Below are 21,394 nucleotides of genomic sequence, written 5' to 3' on the forward strand. Positions count from 1 at the left end.
AATAGTGCCGAAAGACATTATAATATGTATATTAAATTTCTAGGCTTATATGTGCAGGTACATAACATGAATTAATTTGTACTTGTGCTGTCAAATATCACATTGTACATTAATGCGATTTAGTATGCTCTATGCTCTACGAAACATTATTAATCACGGCTACGAATTCCGAGGAACAATTGGTGGAAAATGTACTAAGTCTCAACATTGCTTAAGTGATCATTACATGCATGTGGAAAATTCAAGTTGTCTCGTAGGTCATATTTCTGAAATTTAATATCACTTTTGAATTTTTATAGAATTTATAATTCAACCATAAAGGTACATTTTTATTTTAGTTGGTTTTTAACCTTATAATTATAATTAATAGGTAGATTTTTTGACGTTTTTATTGATGTAGTGATGTGTTTAAAATTCTTAGTTTTTTTTCTTTAAAAAATAAAGAGAAGAATTATAAACAGTTGTTATTATGTATATGGTACATTAACCTTTAAACCCCACAAGAAATTTTTGGTTTTCTATGTACACATAAAAATAGCACTACTGTGTGTGTATATATAATTATTTTAAATTACAATACTAGCTAACAACAATTAAAAAAAAAAGTGCTCTTGACAAGTTTTATTATTGCACCGCTAAGATTTTAATTTTAAATTAAATACAATTTATTATAAATTCAATTAAACTATAATCTAATATAAAATGTTTATGGATCTAAAAATTGTTTATAAACCTATAATTAAATTCAAAAATAATTATAGAAAAATGTAGGAAATGATTTTAATGGCCATGAAACGTTCAATTTAAAAACCTGTCCGATGACATACAGTTATTCAGGGTGGACTACTTTGAGATAGTAAAATTATACAATATGCGTATTTAAATACAAAACGATAAATCGTCTCTTTCAGAAAATTAATCTCATCAAAGCATTAGTTAATATTTTAATATAGTTAATTTATCATAGTATTTATATAGTATTGTTGTTTGTTATTGACACAATTATATAACAAATAATTTTACTAATAAAAAAATATCAAAGTATAGTTTTATCGTAATAACTTTTATGATTAATGATTAATATATTGTATAGTACTCAGAGAATATATAAAAATAAATATACCTTTATTCAGTATACACGATGAAGTTATTATTTCAAGTCTTGTGAGCACTAAGCACAAAGCATGTTAAGTATATATTAATATACCTATTTATATACTTATTTTTTAGATTCTGAGCGGAGCATTGAATGTATTTATCTTACAATGATATTTATTATATTTTTTTTTGTGGCCGAAGACACTTTTTATAGTAGAAAAAAATTATCTTTGAAGGTGATTTATATTAAAAAATTTGATTTAGTTGATACACTGCGAAACGGGTATGTAATTTTTAGTATTTATTTAAAAAAATAACCAGGATAAATAATAAAAGTAAGAAAAAAACTGAATTTTTCGCTAAGCAAGTTTTTTATTTATGTATGTAATAATTTTTGTTTTTGGATATAACAGCTGTACAGTTTAATACAAGGTTTTTCATAAGATTTTTATTTACCAATTAAAAAAAATTAATGCTAACTTAATTTTTTTTTATAAGGTTAAAATTTTGTCAAAATCCTAAAAATTGTAAATTATTTTGTAGTTAAAATTATTAGTCAAAGTTTTTTTTTATATATATTTAAAAAATCTATAATTATAGCATTCTAGTTTTTAAATTTTTTTTTAAGATCAAATTTATGTAAAATTGGATATTTAAACGAAGAATAAAGATTTTATTTATTTTATTGTACTTCAAAAATATTTATGGGAACTTAAGACTTAAACGTTCATTACTATATTTTATTATATGTTATGATATTTTTAAAATATACATATATATGAATTTTAAGCTATCGCGTATTTATAGTTTATACATATTTTATAAACAATTAGTACAATTACTATAATTGCAATATAAAATACATGTGATAAAAATACTTAATAATATAAGCTGATAGACAATATTTATTCAGAATCGTTTAACATACGCAATTATTTGTTATTGAATTCAAATACAAATATAAAATACAATTATTTATTAAAACCACACTCGACTCCTTTTGTATAGCAAAAAAGTTAACCACTTTTTACATATTCATAGTTATTATGATTTACTAGAATAACTGACGGTTATAGACTTTCATTTTATCGAATCGTATTATGATTAAAGTTTTTAATTATTATATATACACTACACCATGGGTCACCAAATGGCGGCCCGCAAAAAAACGTTATACGGCCGGCAGACAAAGAATAAATAACAAATATTACAACAATATTTCTAATTTTCTTATTACATCCAATTTTAAAATAGAATTAGAATTTTGATAGCCCGTGAAAAATTTTCAGATTTCTAATGTGGCCCTTCAAAAATATTAATTGGTGATCCCTGCAGTACATGGTTACAAATTCAAATACCCAACGACATAAATCAACGCATGATTGATGCTTTTAAAGTTTTTGGTGTTTAGATGTTTTCGTAATGAAAAGGTTAAATCGGTGGAATTGTGGATGGAATAATAATTCATAAAAAGGGGGCAGAATTCTAATTTGAATAATCAAACTTACAAAGTCGAAACAAATTACACGATATTTCTGTTGTTCATTAAGTATTCAAATAATTCACCGTTGGTCATTAGATAAACATTTTCATCAACTTTTAAGCTAAGCAATGTATCTTTCTTTGTGTTCCCTTGTACATATTATACATATTTTAATAAATATATTAAAGTGTGCCCACAGCCACAAACAAGGAATAAAAAAGCAAAAAGAAATAAGAAGACAAAAACAAGTACCTATAAATTGTTATCCAACCACTGTACAGTTACAACCGTTAGGCAATCAGCCAACTATTTGAGTAGGGTTAATATACAGAGCGATTCACAAGGATGCTCATCCCCATATTTATGTTTAATAATGAGCTTATCCACATTCCAATTTTTTGAATTGTTAAGTATACTTAAGGACAATATTTTTAAATACTTAAACTTTTATACCTTTTATGAATTGTACTGTGAAAATAAAATATTATTTTTTTCTAGATAAGAACCTACATTATTTTCTTTTTTATATAAATTTCTGTTTTTATCAAGAATATTTAGATAATATATAAATTGATATTCAAATAATAATTACCGTGATAATAAGTTTAGAAGATAAAGAAGGGTTATAAATGTTATAATAATTTCAAAATCTATTAATATTAAATTATACAAAAAAAAAAAAGTATTCTGTAAACATTTTAAAACTATATAAATTCAATATTTTTTAAACATCTATTATTATTTAGGATTATTGTTCTTAAATTATAAATTGTATCAACTAAAAACTACCAATATTCATTTGAATTAAAAATAAGTTTGTACCGCTGCAAAACAATCATTACATTTTAGGTTAATCTGAGTAGTATTTAAAAACATATTTTTAGGGTATAATTATAAATTCCAAAATCATAATTAAAATAAATGAATTATTAAAAAAATAAAAAGGGGTGAGCATGCTTGGTTATCTCTCTGTATATTCGCACACTCGCATTTATCAAACATTTTTTTCTGATCGTCCTACAAAATTACCAAGTGAACTCGGTACATTGAGCCAAGTTTTATACTTTATTCCACGAGTATGTTTATGCTATATATTTATGTGTAAAAAAAATATTATATTAAATATCCTATTATATGTTTGGCCGTGTATCGTAATAATATCCGTATGGTAAATAATACATATATTATGCGTGTCTATTAAAATATTTTATCTCGTATATAATAATTGTACGTATAATATTCATTTCAATTTTATTTAATATTTTAATATTTTAAGTAATAAATAATAATTTGTATGAGTCTTGTATCTAATGCAATACAAACAATCAAATAATTTATAGGTATTATACGGGTGTAACATTCAGTATTATTAATCCTTTAATAACGTTGGTATAGCTGTTGGTTCAGTTCTACATCACGATTTTTAGACTTATCGTGTGATAACGAACTCAGTAATATAAATGTTTTAAACACTTGTTTTTTTTTTACTAAATTTTCTACATTATGATTTCAACAGCAATTAATAATATCACAGACTTCAAGGATTACATTTTAAAATATTTCTAGAACATAGTGTGATATGATATTATACGATGGGGTTCTTTTAAATGTAATAAATGCTTATTGTCTCGAAGAGTATTAACTATTTTGGAAATATATGTTTGTTATACATAGATTAAAATTAAAAAATTATATTTTTATATTTTTATTATTTTATTTTTTAACTTTTTTGAAGAATCTTACAGAATCATAAATAATTTCATATTATAAATAAGAATATTTTTTAGAAAAATTCAATGCTAAAAAAAAAAATTTAAACTAGTGATTTATCATCTATATTTAGTACGTAGGGTAATTTACCAAACATATTATCAATATTTTTATTTAATAATGCATTTATTCAAACATAGATTTTTAGAATTTTTAAATATACTGAAAGATCATATTTAAAATTTCTTCACAATTTTTTTACAGAGTGTCCTATATTGATACAAGTTTCGGGTTTATAAACGAAAATCTTATTTTTTACTTTAAATTATTCAAAGGATAATTTTTCTTTCAATTGTCGAAGTACTAAATTCAAAATTTGAACCAGTAGTTTTTCAGTTATTAAAATGTTTATATTAAGTAAAATAAATCATAAAAATAATTTTACAAAAATATAAAATTGATATTTAATATTGAATTTGGTATTTTTAAAAAATCTGCTAAATAAGAAAGCTAAATCCTCCTTTACAGAAGAAAAGGAGGATTCTAGTTTGAAAATAAGAACATTGTATCTTGAAAACACCCCTTAAATGGTCAAAAAAAAAAAATAATTCTCATCCTGTATGTCATTTGAAAAGGAAAAAATAATATGATGTATAATAGTGATGGTATTGTCTAGGAAAATATCTAGTTCATTTATGTAAATTTATATACGTTTTACAGAAAAAAAAAACAACACAAATGTAAAGTATCATATGGCAATATCAATTATGTTTAAATTTGTCGCGCTATTCATAACGTGATTAAAATGCGAGCGAGATTTTAATCGAATGACATCAAAACCAGCTAACGTCGCTGTACATTTAAAAGTAACATAGCACCGGAATCGATTCGACGTTAATAAGATTATAACTGCAAATGGTATCTAAAAATGCGTTTGTAAATCATATTATAATATGCTACACGCATTAGATCAAAGTAATATAATATATTTTTTGTTTTTGTTCTCTCACGATAATGTATAAATATTAAACAATATTATCAAGTGACGGTATTAAATGATAATGTTTTATATGTTTTGTCCAGTTGGTTTATACCTGTATTCCAGATTCCTGTATGTACCAATATGAGTAGACATTTTTACTTTGTTCGTAATTAATATTCGATGTATATATTTTGTTTGTATAGGTGTATAAAATACAAGGAAATAAAATTCCACGCTAAAACATTAGAAAGAAATTGGATCGTAAATAAACTTGAAGACATAATTACGTCTTAAAATATATTTTCAGGCATTTTATTGCATCATTATGATCATGCAATAGATACAATTCGATTGAAACGGTTAATAAAAAATCATCACAAAGTGAATGTTTAGCGAAAAACCGTATTTGAATCAAGTGCGACGGTACTCGTGTAAGGTATATGGATATTATTTTGCATATGATTTTTACTCATACACATACACACCCGCGCATGCGCGAAATAACAGCACATTTATGAGTTTCCCATCCTTTTTGTAGAAACATTATATTGAAATAATTGAATTTTCATCAAAATTGCCTATATTAAACCCCTTGAATAGCGTCACTCTTGCGCACGCTTATGGTATAGTAGAGAATAATAATATCATAATATTATAATTTATAATTTTATTAATTAATATGTATGAAACAACTTAAAATTGTGTAGTTGCACATAAATAGATGTGGGTTTGTTTTGCCACCCCTTACCGAATAAGCACTCAAGGTTTTTTAAATGAATTAAATTTTATTCGTATACATAAACGTAAATTGATTATTTTATTTTAGAATTATATCGGTACAGAATTGAAATTCTGATATAATATTATACTTATTTTACTTATAAAAATTAATATATTAATATAGTAACCGGTACTCATTTCGTTTTCAGTACTGTAATAAGGCACCTAATCGCTTATACTTATCTAGATACGTATAAAATATAACCATGTTCCTAAATAATACGATATTGTTACTTTTACTTACATTATTACATGATTAAGGATATTCAATCTTCAGATCATATGAGCACAATAGTTCAAATTCAGTGGCTGAGTTGTGTAAAAGAAAAAAAATGATAGGGTATATAGTAAATCAATTATTTCTATGTGAATAGGTGATTTAAAATAAATCCATCTCATATGAGATTAAATTCATAATATTAACTTAGGCTGCTACTGTTTACAGATTAGGAAATACATAATATTACTTTTAAATTATACTATCGGATTGTACCCAATTATAGTGAATAATATAAATTTTATTATTATTTTTTTTTTTTTTAAATTAATATACATTCGTGGCAGCTACGGACTACCATTAAAAATGTACAGTGATAAGCTTAAAATTAAAATAGTAAATTCAATTTTTGTTTTATAGTGTTTAGTAGATTTGTAGACATTGGTCATTTTGACGTATCTAAATAGTTTGATTATAGCAGTGCGGTTGGGGATGAGAATTATTCGAAGATGTGTAGTGGAAAGGGCGTCTTCTTGTTTTTTTGGGAGTTGAGACATTCGGTAAGTGTAAGTTTTGCTGTGAGCTAGCTTGAGATGTTACATATGGACAGGATTTTCTCTTTACATACTTAAGGCTTAGTAGGTGAGTGCTGTGTTTCCTATTTTTAGCTAAACGATGATCGTTTCTTGTGTTCTAAAAAGGTCGTTGTAGATGTCCGAGAGTGTGATTGTTTTTTAAGTATTATTTTTTATGTACAAGTACGAGAAGCTTGGTGCATGTATAACTATAAAGGAAGCGTGGGCATGTTTTATCGATTAGTCAGTTCTATTATAGCCACATGAAATTTCTGTGCGAGGGAATCTACATAAAAGTGATGTGTTTTCATTGGATTAAGCTATGTTACAGTTGTTATGATTATTTTTTGCAATATCGGATTGGTTTTGAGAATTCGATATGAGGGAGGAGCGGATTTGGATCGTATTTTTACTTAAAAGCTGCATTTGCGCTTAATAAAATTAAATATTGTTAAAATACTTGTTTGCACTTAGTAACATTGAAAATAAATAAATTTGGCACAAGAGTAGTGAAACTTAAATACATCGTCCCACGTTTTCTAGACTTCAAACAGTTCAAACTGACAAACAGAATGAAATATGTTATAATATTATTTTAGTTAAGTTAAAATGTAATTTATAAAGCTATTCAAGTTTTTTTTCACTACTACTTTTCCAGTGAGTTAATTTTTTCAAAAAATATTACATTTCTTATATAATGAATATTTAATTGTATACATTGTTTAGTTCAAAACACTCGTAGATTGTATTCGTAATTTATAGGATTTTGACAAATAGTATAAATATTTGAGTTTCAAATGCATACAAAAAAAAAAAAAAAATCGTGCCTATGTATGTTTAATAGTTTTGTACAGATATAATATTAATAAAACGTATGTGAGATCTCTTGTTTTGCATTTAAAAAATCCAGAGAATAATTTTTCATTGAAATTTATTTATTTAGCCTAAATTCCTCAAAAACAATCAAAATATTTTTTAAATTATACAATGTATAAAAAAATATTATAATACATACGGTGAAAATACAAGTATCTTCGATTATTTATTTGAATTATAATAAAATAAATAAATTTTGTCAATAACTGGGTTAGAAATCACTCTCAAAGTTGAAAATCAAATCATTTTTACTGTCCTAAAAGGTAATAACATATAGAAGAGAAAAACACGTATTATTGTAAAATCAATATATTCATTTGCTCAGATTCTAAAAATATGTACATAACATAATATTAAAATGTACAATATTTCAGTATAATTACATTTTGTACATAGTTTTTATAATTTATTATAAATACTCAAAATCGTCAATTATAATTATAAAAACATAAGTACAATGTGAAATAATACATTTATATTAATCATTTTTTTTATACAAGTATTATGTTTAATACGTAGAAGTAAAAAGTAGTAGGTAAAAATGTAAAATGAGAAATAAAATTAACTTATATTAATATTAATAAACTTACTTTAAAACTGTACACATCGTTTGGTTATGAAATGACAATCATACGATTTATTAAGAAAATAATTCTAACAAAGGCGCATTTAAAATATAATGTATATAAAAAATATTAACAACGCTATTTTACAAAGCATACTCCATACGACACTGCATGTTTTCTTACATCATCAACAATCATATTCAATAATATAAAAACATAGTACCTTCAATATTTATATACTATACAATTGTATATTTATTTTAAACAAATTCGTTTTAAGAGAACAAAATATAATTATTGTTCTAATACTCGTCGTGAATGATTATCAATTAAGATAACAAAATACAATTTATTTAATTCAATTATTTCATATTATTTAAGAACATGTTTTCTTTGTGTTATAATAATTGAATGTCAATAGTAAATTGTATCGGTGACAAATTATTATTATTAACCAGTCCTTAATACTGATAAGCACTTCCTTAATTATATTAATGATATTCAAGATAGAGGAATAAAAATAACATTTGACAAAATAATTATACACAAATTGTTGTTGTAAAAAATAAACATTACTTGTCGTCAATCTGTCATAATGTTTTGCGCTTTTACACATTCTTTTCTTTTTATTGAGCATTACAATTCAAAATATTTTATCTACGATTGTTAGCTGCTCTTTTATTTACAATAAGATTGTTTTGGTTATATGTACATTAAAAATAAACCGAATGAACTTTCCAAACTCAACTACACTATAACCTTGTGGTTCTAATAATTATCAATCACGTTACAGAGTTATCTGCCGATTCCTATAATTAATCTTAAATGTTAAATGACATATTATTATAATATCATTTTCACTCAAATGTTTTGTTCGTGTATAGATATATTATATTATATTAGCCATAATTAATCAAATCTCAGGCGTACATACTTCATTGCACTTGTCACTTGTATTAGTTGTCTGAAACAATGATTTGGAATACAAAGAAATACAGTGCTAATAAATAAAATCAAAGTAGACATACATACCTAAATGATGAATGTATCGAATTGGTTGCGTCACAAACATTACTATAACTCTGTGTTGTTTGGCGCGTATATTATAATATATAGTTATTTGTGTAAAATATGCTTTAACAATAATTTAAAATATTACGTCTTATAATTACAATTTATTTGAGTTTTCGTTACAGATATTACCAATCACTAGTTTATATCTGTATTTTTTTTTCCTAATTCATTTTTTTTATTCGAATGGAAGTAAATATACATAGAATCTAGAGTTAGTACCTATTAATTTAAATGAAAGCATATGGTATTTACTATGTATCGTACGTCTGTGCTACGTTAATCTTGAAAAAAATATTTAAAATTAACTTAAGAAAGTAAAATATTAATAATAATATAATATAGTGTGTTTAATGATGTTACGTTATGTTCGATGCGTTCGTATGATGAGGAATCTTAGTACATCCATACGGATATACGTGTTTTGTTTTTGTTTCTTTATGAGATTATAAATCGATAAATATTACACGACCGTCGCAGATCGTAATAGTACGAAGATGTATAGATGCGACGCAGACATATTTTTGCGCGCGTACATTAGAAGATATGGATAATAAAAAAAAACCAATAACTGCAGTACACTGCCAGTGGACCGACTATATATTTTAGGGGACCATTGTATTATGAGAGTACTGAATGAATAATAGTATAAATTTTTGTTTGAACCAATTTATTATTGTTAAATATTATTACCTACTACAATTCGCATTTAAAAATAGATACGATTTATTATCTGATACTGTTACTGTAATGGGGCGCTTAGGAGGGTGGTGGTGTACCGGACCTAATATCGGCCCTCGTTGTTTTGTTCCAATCGGACATGTTTTGCAGGAGTTTGAACATGATTTTTAATCATGTCGCGTGTTATCGTATATAAAACAAACATTATCACTCTGAAATTGATTTAAGAATGCAGTCCGGCGGCGGCGTGACAGTAACTGCACGAAGGCGGTGACGTCCCGTCGTAAAAATTACGTCATTATGTGTTGTCGAATGACGATTTTCGCGAACAGCGTTGTAGTCGGATCGCAGTACATAAATATACGTAATATATGCGCGCGTATAATGAACCTTGAAATAGTAAGACTAATGTATTAATATAATATAGGTGCGCATGTCATTGAGCACACCAGCGGGTATCGAAAACCGCCGCATAGGTACTATTTATACGCGTTTGGCTAGCCGATAATAGAGGTAAAAATTATTATTTATTTTTATAATAACTGCGCAGACGCGAGTCATAAGAATGCTGTATAATATACACGAGATACTGCCAGTAAGTGTTTTTTTTCTCTGTTGCAGTTGGGGGGGGAATTAATTAAATTTGATCCATACCGATTTCGATCATCGTTCGAGACGTTGCACGAAAACCGCGGACAATCGGAATGTGAACTCTGTACGTGAAATACAATACTTTTTAGTATATTAATAAAACTTTGATGAGTTACCACAGAAAACGGAAGTATCGTGCACCTAATGTACCTATGCGGGTGATATGCGTCAACTACTGTATAGTTATTGTTTTAGAAGTTCTGGTGATCAAGACTTTATTATTTCCTCTATTCATTTACTCACGTGGAAACGTTTTAAAATCGGAAAAAATCGCGGGTTACACTGAATATAAATAAGATATAAATACATAGTGGTATGATTATGTATATTACACGTAGTACACGGGAGTAAGAACTTAATGTCTGTAAAATAAATCGCGTAACAATATTAATCGCAGTATCGACGTATAAAATATAGTGCTACTATAGACGTACAATATTCACTACGGCAGTTTGCGCAGTTCGGTCGGTCGACTAATGGGTTTGGTCGCTCTCGGGGTCGCTGAAGTCGGGTTGGCAGGTCCGGTCAGGACTCATCCGCTGTCCTTCGGGACACGCTTTAAGCGGTGCTGTGATGATGGATCGCTCTTGGGTGGTCGTCTCCACCTTTGGTCTCGGTGAAGTCGTCACGGAAGAGGCGTTTGCCGCCGCCATCGTCGTCGTCAACGGAAACTGGTACGGAACTCGTCCGTCAGGTCGTTCTTCCGTCGTCGGTTTCGGTGGGCGCTTCTGTGGCTGAGGTGTTTGTTGCGGCTGTTGTTGTTGCTGGGGCGCAGGTCGCTGCGACTCTTGCTGTTTACCGTCCAGAAGAGTCGGAAAATTTGTCATCGGCGGTCGCGTCGTCCGGGCCTTCCCGAACGTGTAGATTATCGGAAATTTCGGTAACTGCGGTTGCGGTAATTTAGCCAGTATCGACGACCGGGTAGACACGGCGATGTTGCTGGGACTAGGTCTGGTCCCACCGCCCACCGCGGCCGCACAGCACAGCGCGATTGCTGCGATCATTGTCGCCACTGTCAACAAGTGGCGAGCGGATCCTACGCTACCCATGGCCGTCGATCGAATAATATTTATAACTGTTGTTTTTCAAACCGATTATACCATACACAATGGATTTGACGCGCGTGCGCGAGATTAGGAGTCGTATCCGTTCACGAGACCGGTCCGAGTGACACTGTTCGTGGTACAGTGGTTTGATTTTGCGCCGACAAAAAAAAAGGTCTTTGTCTTTTCTCCTACTCTTCCAACCGCGCAATAGCCGTTCGTCCCTCCACCCGATGGCGATTAAATCGTTTCGACCGTAAACGTATATTATACCCAACAATATTATGATTACATTAGTAGCCATTTTATATATCACGCGGCGTATATACAGAGCAAGAGCGAACTGTAAGCAAAACATTTAAATTCCAACGCGATAACCGACCGCCACCAGTATGTGGATTATTATTATAAGACACACAGCAATAAATATATATTATAATATTATACATTTGCATATATTATAGTATATAGATATTCAATGGCGTAATTGGGTTAACTATTAAGGAGGGGGGTAATAATGTATTAACTAAAACTAAAACCATGACTTAATTTATTGTTTGTTTATACACAAATCTTAAAACTCATATTTTATGGCTTAGAAATAATGTGTGGGGACCCGTATCGTCAATAATATTAAGTATGAGTTCATTAAAAAAAATGTGCTATAGCTTATTTGGAAAAAATAATGTGATGAATGAGGATAATCGTTTAATCATAATAATTTATAAAATAATAATATTATTATATTTGTTATTTTTGTTATTTATACCGTTCTCTCTCTCTCTCTCTTTCTCTCTTGTATCAGAGAGCGGGAGGTAAAATAATATCTTTGTCCCCTGAAAAAATTTCAAGGGAGCAAATGCTCTGGTGCCCCAATAATTACACCACTGTATGTAAATTTCGAGGTCATCTGCAGTACGAAGTAATGACTGGCCGACCATCTTTCGCCCATATATTAAAAACAAATTATACAAAATTTGAGAGAAATATTTCACACGAGTCCTAAATAGTTCATTTATGTGTTTTTTTTCCATTTTGCATTGAAATTAGGTTTGAGAATTTGTTTGAGGAACTGGTGTCTGTATAATATGTCTATACCTATTTTAACATTTCGTCTCTCAATTGTATACCTATAATGCTCAGACATCCTGCGTTATGCTTAGAATAGTTATGTTTTTTATGCCAATATAAATATTGATTAAATTATTTATACAGTTTCATGACTTTTATTTATTTTTAAAACGTAATGACTATTATCTATTTTGTATTATACTTAATTTGCTTATTAAAACATCATAATAATCTATACTTCAATATAATGGGTTGGTATGGTGGATATAATACCATTAGTTAGTGATTTAATATATAGTTTTACAACTATTATTAGTAATTCATATTACTATTATAATTTTATAGTTCATTAATTATTCAATAGATATGATTAATTAATTGTTAACTATAGTTAGTAAGATTAAACTTAGGAATATATATTAATTTTTAACATAATAGTAAAATGATTTACTAAGAATTTTAATTTTAAATTATACATAATAAGATTGATAATAGTTGTTAACTATTTCTTTTTCTACGAGAAAAGTCGAATTGGATACAAGATTGTCAACATCTGTACATAGTATTTTAAAAACTTGAAAAAGTTATTTGACGATAAACTATTTTTCGTGGAGAAATTGATAATATAAAAACGAAAATCGTATGTATAAATAATTTTAAGTAATTACATTATTTATCATAAGACACATTATGATTATCACAACAATAGATGTATTTTTCAAATTTTACATTAGATTTTATTTGTATAGTAGAAAAAAATTAATATTACAATAATTTACATTCGTGTCGATTAAAAATCACGATTTTTGTTTTTTTGTTTTTTAGCGATATACGTTTTTATTTTATACGAAAAATATTTATTTTTAAGCAAGCTTATACAGTTATAACTAATACATTAATTTATAAAAGTCATCAATTTATGTTGTTCTTGAGTGTATTTAATTTTTTAATTATTAAAGTAACTATACTTTTACGATATAGAGTATTATATAAATAATATTACACGCCGGTAATATAAAATAATTAACTTTACTCCATTTTACGTTATCATTAACATTGATGAATTATTTTACGTTATGGTCGTAAAGTTGTTTTAACTAATGGTGTATTTTGGTACAACGAAAACTTTACGAGCTCAGTTAGTGCATTAGCAATATTATTTATTTAAATTACTACTCGTATCGTTGTAATGAAAAAAAAAAATCTGTGGGATTTATCGTACGTTTTACATGTCAACGCAGTTATACAATATATAAATATATAATATGATATACATGTTATAATTACATACTATAACATGTATTATAGACAATTAAAGTCAATGCATAAATATATATTTTATTCTTGGTCACAATATAAATTGTTAACTTAACTACATAAAATATTTAAATATATTTCATTTGTCGGTGATATGAGAAACTTAAAACACTGTTAGAGTTGTTTTCCTGGGTTTTTTTTTTGTACGGTAAATAATTATGTGTATATATATATATATACATTTTTCTAAATGTCACGACGTCGTAGTTTTTCATTTTTCGACGTGTTAGGGAAATGGAGGATAAAAACAAATTTTCCGCCTTGTATGTTAATACGAATGATTAATGGAACAAAAAATCACATGGGAACCACCTTCCGTACTAAATTTAATAATCCCATTCGCGTGGGATTTTTTTCTCTCTCTGCAGCTTGAAACTTTACAAATGAAATATTTTAATCTGTGTATACTCATCATATGTATAAATGGGGCACCAGATCGAAAAAGGTTTTTCATATAGTATTTTTCAATGATATGTTGGTACGCGTTTAGCGAGGCGTTTGACGAAAATACAAATTTGAACTTGGTAATTTTAGAGTTTTTTTATTGTTTAATTTTAAAGTTATATTTCTGTTCAAGTGGATGGATACTCCAGATTTCGCTGTATTTGATATATACAGGAATACTTGATACCTACACGTTAATATATTATTAGTAATTAATAAATTAAAATCCTTCAAAATTTAACCCACTGATTCGATTTTGAATAATAACTTTAAATTAAACTTTACTGCACGGTCGCTTTTGAAGATGTCAAAAAATACAAAAATGAATAGAAAATATTTTTTTTAATTAAATTAAGCGCTACCAAGTATCTATTTATAAATGTATTCAAAGTAAAACTAATTAAAAAAATATAGTTAATATATCCAATGTATTTTCAAATATAGTTCACATTATTAAACAGTTGGAAATCGTTTTTAAAAAATCCTCACACCTTAAAGCGTGCGTGTAATACAACATATTACTATTTTTTATATGGAGTTATAGGTTTATGTATTTTACTAGAAAGCGATAAAAATGATAGCGCAAATTAAAAAATGTAAATACCTATAATACGTAATTAAAAAAATTAAAAATCTATCCGTTGGTTCTGAGATTGTCAAAAACATACTCACAAATACACTTATATATATATATATATATATAAATAATATTTTTATACCACATTTAATCTGAATGCGTGGAAAACTTCAGACAAAACTTTGCTGGTGGATTGTTTCCACGTCTACGAATCCACGAGTAATGACGGAAGCTATTTCCGGTCTCGTCGCCTCGTGTATCCGGATCAAGTGCAACGCCGTCTGTATCCGGTTAGGGTTCGTCAGAAGTATTTTGTGGCTTGGACGATGTACTGCAGGTCAACGACAAATTAGGTTTACTATTATTGGCATTCACTATCTCATGGTGAGTTAATAAGCATTTATTTTATCTTTTCTCGAGACCAACAGACTATATTCTAATATCGTCCAGAAAATTCAGAAAACTGCGGTAGCCCGTAATGTTGTTGTAAAAAACACTCATTATGATGTCCCTCCTACTATCTTATTACAAAGTGTTCGTTTTTTTAACGACTTATCTACTTTGAAGTTACTAAAATTAGATAAATTGTTCATTATAAAACGATAAAAATATAAAAATGTTATTTCATTGGTTAAGTTATTGTTTTATATGAATCCACAATTTGAAGCATACTCAACGTATGTTTAACGGATATATATTATACTATTATAGAAATAATACATTAATTTATTCATTTTTTTCATTTTTTTCATCCAAAAATACTTGGGTATCTTATTAAAATATTGAATGAGTTACTTATTCAATGAAAAATATAATATAAGTGTAGTATATTGTATCTGATGTATTAAAAATTGATTTGTATGATGGGAATACTATTTTAATTTTCATAATTTATATTGCCATAAAAATTATTAACTACTCGTATAATTATGTACTTTCAATAACGTTATTCAATAAGTAATCACAAAATGTGTAACTTCATTAAATATTTTCCTATCTCCGATTTTTCTTCTCTCCGTACACCTCAGCTTTAAATGACTATTAACAAACTCAGATCATTTTTGATATTTTTGTGAAAGTAATTTGCTCCATACGCGAAATAAAATAAAATTTGTATTTTCATACAAAAATCAAAAGTTTGTAGTTATTTGGGCAACAAATATAAAAGTAAAAATAAAAACATATTCTTAATAATATATTAATGTTAGAATTGCACAGGTATTTTTTATTTTCCATTTTATCGAAATAATGTGTTAAAATAATCAAAAAAAATAAATATTCGTTCATAAAAAATATTATGTTATTTTCAATTATGCAGACTTGTTTTATGTCCTTGTCGTCACCGTTATAACTTAAATATATAATTAAACTGTGTTATTTTGTTTATAAAAATCTTTTAATATAAATATGCACACTATTGAAAAAAACACAATAATTGGTAATTGTATTTTCTGAAATAATTTATGTAGATGTATCCGTTTAATTAAATATAGTAATATATAACATATTCCGATATTCGTTAAGGTTATGAAACTGGTTTTATGCTATTTATATTTTGTGCTATACGATACCCTGGTAAATACTGTTATCTCCTAAAAGCAATATTTTTATTTGTTCTAATCTTTATCCAGTTTCGCAGGAAAGTTCTGTGAAATTTTTAAATTATACATTAACTGTATTCGTGTATATTCTATAATACCATAGATAATACAATATTATATTGAAATATACGTACAAAATAATTGGAATATTTTTATAATTGATAATATATAAAAATTATTAGAGTCTAAAATTGGAAAAATTTAAATAAAACAACAAATCTTGTTTTTTATCATTGTCGATGTGATTATATATGTTACACATATATTATAATAATAATATGTTAATATAATATTTGCATATTTACAGGTTACAGGCGAGGTACATTTACTGCTAATATAAATTACATACATTAATGGTTGACTTTGATGAATATATTATTCCACGCATACATAAATAATTATCGAATAGAAAACAAAAGAAGTGGCCTCAATAACTACTGTGAATAAATTAATTAATTTGAACAAATTTGAAAGGTGAACATATTTTTGCAACGGAATAATATCGCAAAATAGAATTAGCTTTATAAGATTTTGTTTTAAAATAGCAATAACAATAATTATATACATACTTGGAAAATAACTTGAAAAATATATATTTTTTTTTAAATTAGTACTACCATTGATTAAGTAAACAATGGTACTACTAAATGGTGAATATACTTTTCTATTTGATAATAAGTAATACATAATAATAATTATCACGGGGCTACATACAAAAAAAACACTGTTATAGTACATATTTATGTATTATAAGATATTATTTATTGCCAATGAATTTTGTTTAGAATAATATTTATGACGTAGGTATTTTAATCATACATATTATATTAATTTAACAATAATTAAAATTGAAACGTAAATTTTAAAATGACTTTCATATTTTTTGCTGTAGTTTTAAGAAATGAAATAATGATATTGTTAGTATGACAATGGGAAGTTGCTGTGTATTGTTGGGAACAATTTTAATATTATTTTTAAAAATGTATCAAAGCTGAAAGCTTTAACTTTTTTTTTTTTAGTTTTTTCTCGTTTGTGCTTTTACTGTTATAGTGTGTATATACGTATACAGACATCACATATACGCGGGGTAACAATGTAACGTTTATAAAATTAAATTATAAAAATAATTATTATACAAATTTGATACAGAGCTGTTGTATACAACTATGTATACATCGACTTAAAATATTTTACGTCGTTACAATATGATGTACAACAGAAATTATCGTACAACACTTGAAAAGCACCATTGCAGCGTTGCACGTTGGTTTTTGTTAACTAAATACGCGTGTAATACTTTAATATACTTTCAGGTATGCATATAATAGCTGTCAAAAACACGCGCGTTTATAATGATATATCTGAGTGATTAAAGTCACAATTAAATTTCAAAAGATGAGTTAGCGATCTTTTGTTAAAGTCCTTTTAGAAAATCAGGAAAATCGAAAAGACTCACAGCGATAAACGCATACACGCGTATACCCACATATATATGTATATATTTTTTATTACTCGTTGAATTGAACGACGACGTCTCGTGACGTTTTCACTATAGGCGTCTTGTCTATACGTGTATACGTTCTTTACGAAGTTACACGAAGCCCGTTTTGAAAGTTGCGAGCGGATAATATCTTGCCAAAACATTTTCGGTCTGGTTTTTGTTTTATTCTCCCCTGCGTTTCGGCAGTCGACAGACGACGATCAATATTTATCGAGTCCCCAGGCCACGATGCCAGTGAAACAACAAATATATAAATAATATAATATATAAAATTCATGGAAAATCCCCATCCCCGTCATCGTCGTGCTATTCAGTTCTTTTGATCGTATACGTATGACCACATTTCCCGGGTTCGTTCACATACGGTGTGCATAATGTATTTTTTATATAATTTTTAATTATTGTTTATTGATTTATTCGAAAATGTATAATAACGTTTTTCGGACAACCACCGAAGCTTGTACACATAAAAATTAAAAACGTGAGTACTACTCTGCTGCAGTATTAGATGTCGAGTGGGTCACTATTACAGACGTGTTAAATTTGAATTCAGTGAAATATAATCGCACACTAAAATCGATTCTGAGCGTAGATGGTCTGTTAGCTTATATAACTAAATTTATTTTACTTTTGGTGTAACAGTAGGTTGATAAAATTATTAATATAAAAAAAATTGTGTCTTTATATTTTCAATACTTTTATACAGGTATAAAAATACTTTATGTGGGGTCTTTTATTAAATTTGTGAACATTTTGACCCAGTGAATAATTTTTAATCAACAATCATAGAAAAAACATAATAATTTGTCATATCTATAAATAATATAAATAGCTCAAAAATAGTTAAAATATTTAAAAATTATTATTATGTATAATTACTACAGTTTTTTATATACAGTAAAATATCAATAATTATTTGATAAGAACAAATTATTATTTTAAAATGAATATCCTTTGTTGTAAAAATTAGAATTTAAAACGCTTATAAAAAATTGATTCGGATTTTCGGTAGAATTTTTTTCTTATAAAAGTTGAAAAACTTATAAAACATGGATTAAATTTATAATTTTTGGATATAAAACTGAATTTTTAATTGAAAAAAAATTTGATAATTTTCCTGATTTCTTATGAATTTTGTCGAATTCTAACTTTAAACCTAAAAATAAATTGTGACTAAACTACAATATACAAACTCGATATTTTTTTATTGAGAAAAAGAAATTAGAAATTTAATATGAGCTTTTGTATTAGATTTTTAAATATTTTTACCCAGTGAATTATTTTTAATCGGCATTTTTAGAAAATAATTATATAAAATGAAAATGTTTATATCTATAAACAGCTTAAAAATATTTGAAATATTCTGAGTTAAACTAAAAAAATAAAATCGATTTTGTTAAAAATTCCGTTTTTCCTTAATTTTTGACCTTCCAAAAGTATCAACTAGATCAAATTTGCTACCAGAACGACAGAAACAACCCTCATTTTTGAAAATCAAAGCATTTTTCTGTCCCAAAAATTGTTTACAGTAGCATAAAAAAAGAAACATACATCATTCATATATTTATTGGCCCGTTCAGAAGCTAAAACGGAATTCGTAAAAAAATATCAAACGATGAAAGTTTTTAAAAGTAAAATATCAATAATAATATGGGTATTTCGTAAAATATAAAAAATGTACAACATAATAAGGTGCGCTGAAAACTGATACTCGTATATTATATTTTAGATTTGTGATGTTTATCCAATTTATAGGTGTTCGCTTTTTGTTTTTATACCTTCTACTTTATAGTAGTAATAAATAATAATGTGCTTAAGAACCAATAATAATTCCGTTATAATCGAAACAATTCTAATTGCAATGTACACAACAATTGAACAATATCCTATAGAAGTATGTGTAGTGTAAATTAATTATTCACAAGTCACTTGCTCGTAAAACATCTTTAATGTACATTTTAGAAGATAATGAAATCAAAAATGCACTATATACTATATAGTCCATAAGTACTCGAAAGTAACTTTGAGTGTATTTTCGATACTTACGCGAAACACCTAATTGTAATTCAATTTAGTGAAAAGTTTCTATATTCCCCTCTGCATAGTAGATACCTGCTGCGCTATACAAACACTAAAAGCGAAAAGTGATAAGCTCTATTGAAAGGGATTTTTTCGTAAATACTATAAGATTCAGTATCGTTAAATGTATGGTAAAAGCTCAAGGTTAACCATTAATATATTGTGTGTAATTAATAAATCTTGGATGTCTTTTATGGGATTCCATCTAATACAGACATACAGCGGAATGATGTCAGATCCGATGTAAATACAGTTCTGGTTTTATTTTTATTTTTTTTTTTGCGACGGGGGTGGGTGGGAGGGTTGTACTAAAATATTCGTAAAACTGCAACGTGGCGAGTATTTTCATAGCTGGGGAGCAGTTGATCACCGCCAAATGCTAATCACATGCCATATAATACTCGTAATTGTGCTCCAAATGTAAATTATTCATAACTACATTCTAATAGAAGATGTACGGTTTATACAGTGTTTGTTATCTCTTCCAAAAAAAAAAAAAAAAAAAACACACACACACAACCGAGAGCGAATTTCAAAAAGGATTTATCGCGCGAACCGTTTTAGGTCGGCGGCGGGATCAGATCACGGATTTATTCCCTAAGAGATGCAGACAGCGGCCCGAGCGTGTATACAGCGGACGGGCCGGCGGGGTGTTGCGAAGGAAAAATTAATGCGAACGGACGTGCCTCGGCGACGGGTTTTTTCTCCGGTCTTTTATGTGCATATTACGCAGCCCATAATTCATTGGCAACGTTTACGAATCGCTTAAACGACGTGCAAATAATAAACTGCGGAAAAATACCGCCACGCCATGCCATCCATACAGGGTGTGTCTCGCGCGCGAGCGCAAAAAAAAAATAAAAAAAAATAAAACACGTAAAAAGGTCGGTTGACGGGGGAAAAAAAAAACCGCGTTTTGTGTATATGCGCGCTAACTACTTTTATAATATGCACACATTCAGAGGCGTTGTGCGTGAACACTATGGTTGTTTAAAACTCAATATAAATAAGCGTTACACTAGAGCTGCTCCCGTCGCGTCCTGGCCGGACGTGTTTTTCGAGCAGCCGAAA

The 21,394-nt window shown here is 27.6% G+C and overlaps 1 protein-coding gene across 1 annotated transcript; it reads right to left on the reverse strand.

The window, feature by feature from the left end:
• Positions 1-10,998: 10,998 nt before the first annotated feature.
• LOC113560691 (tyrosine-protein phosphatase non-receptor type 23-like) lies at positions 10,999-11,879 on the reverse strand. Its single transcript, XM_026966721.1, has one exon. It carries the CDS (start codon positions 11,737-11,739, stop codon positions 11,164-11,166), a length of 576 nt encoding a protein of 191 aa, XP_026822522.1. The 5' UTR covers positions 11,740-11,879; the 3' UTR covers positions 10,999-11,163.
• Positions 11,880-21,394: the final 9,515 nt, after the last annotated feature.

The sequence above is a fragment of the Rhopalosiphum maidis genome, chromosome 1, assembly GCF_003676215.2.
Source record: "Rhopalosiphum maidis isolate BTI-1 chromosome 1, ASM367621v3, whole genome shotgun sequence".
NCBI lineage: Eukaryota > Metazoa > Arthropoda > Insecta > Hemiptera > Aphididae > Rhopalosiphum > Rhopalosiphum maidis.

Excerpts from the sequence above, each read along its gene's own strand:
- LOC113560691 (XM_026966721.1), bottom strand. The coding sequence starts at position 11,739 with ATGGGTAGCGTAGGATCCGCTCGCCACTTGTTGACAGTGGCGACAATG.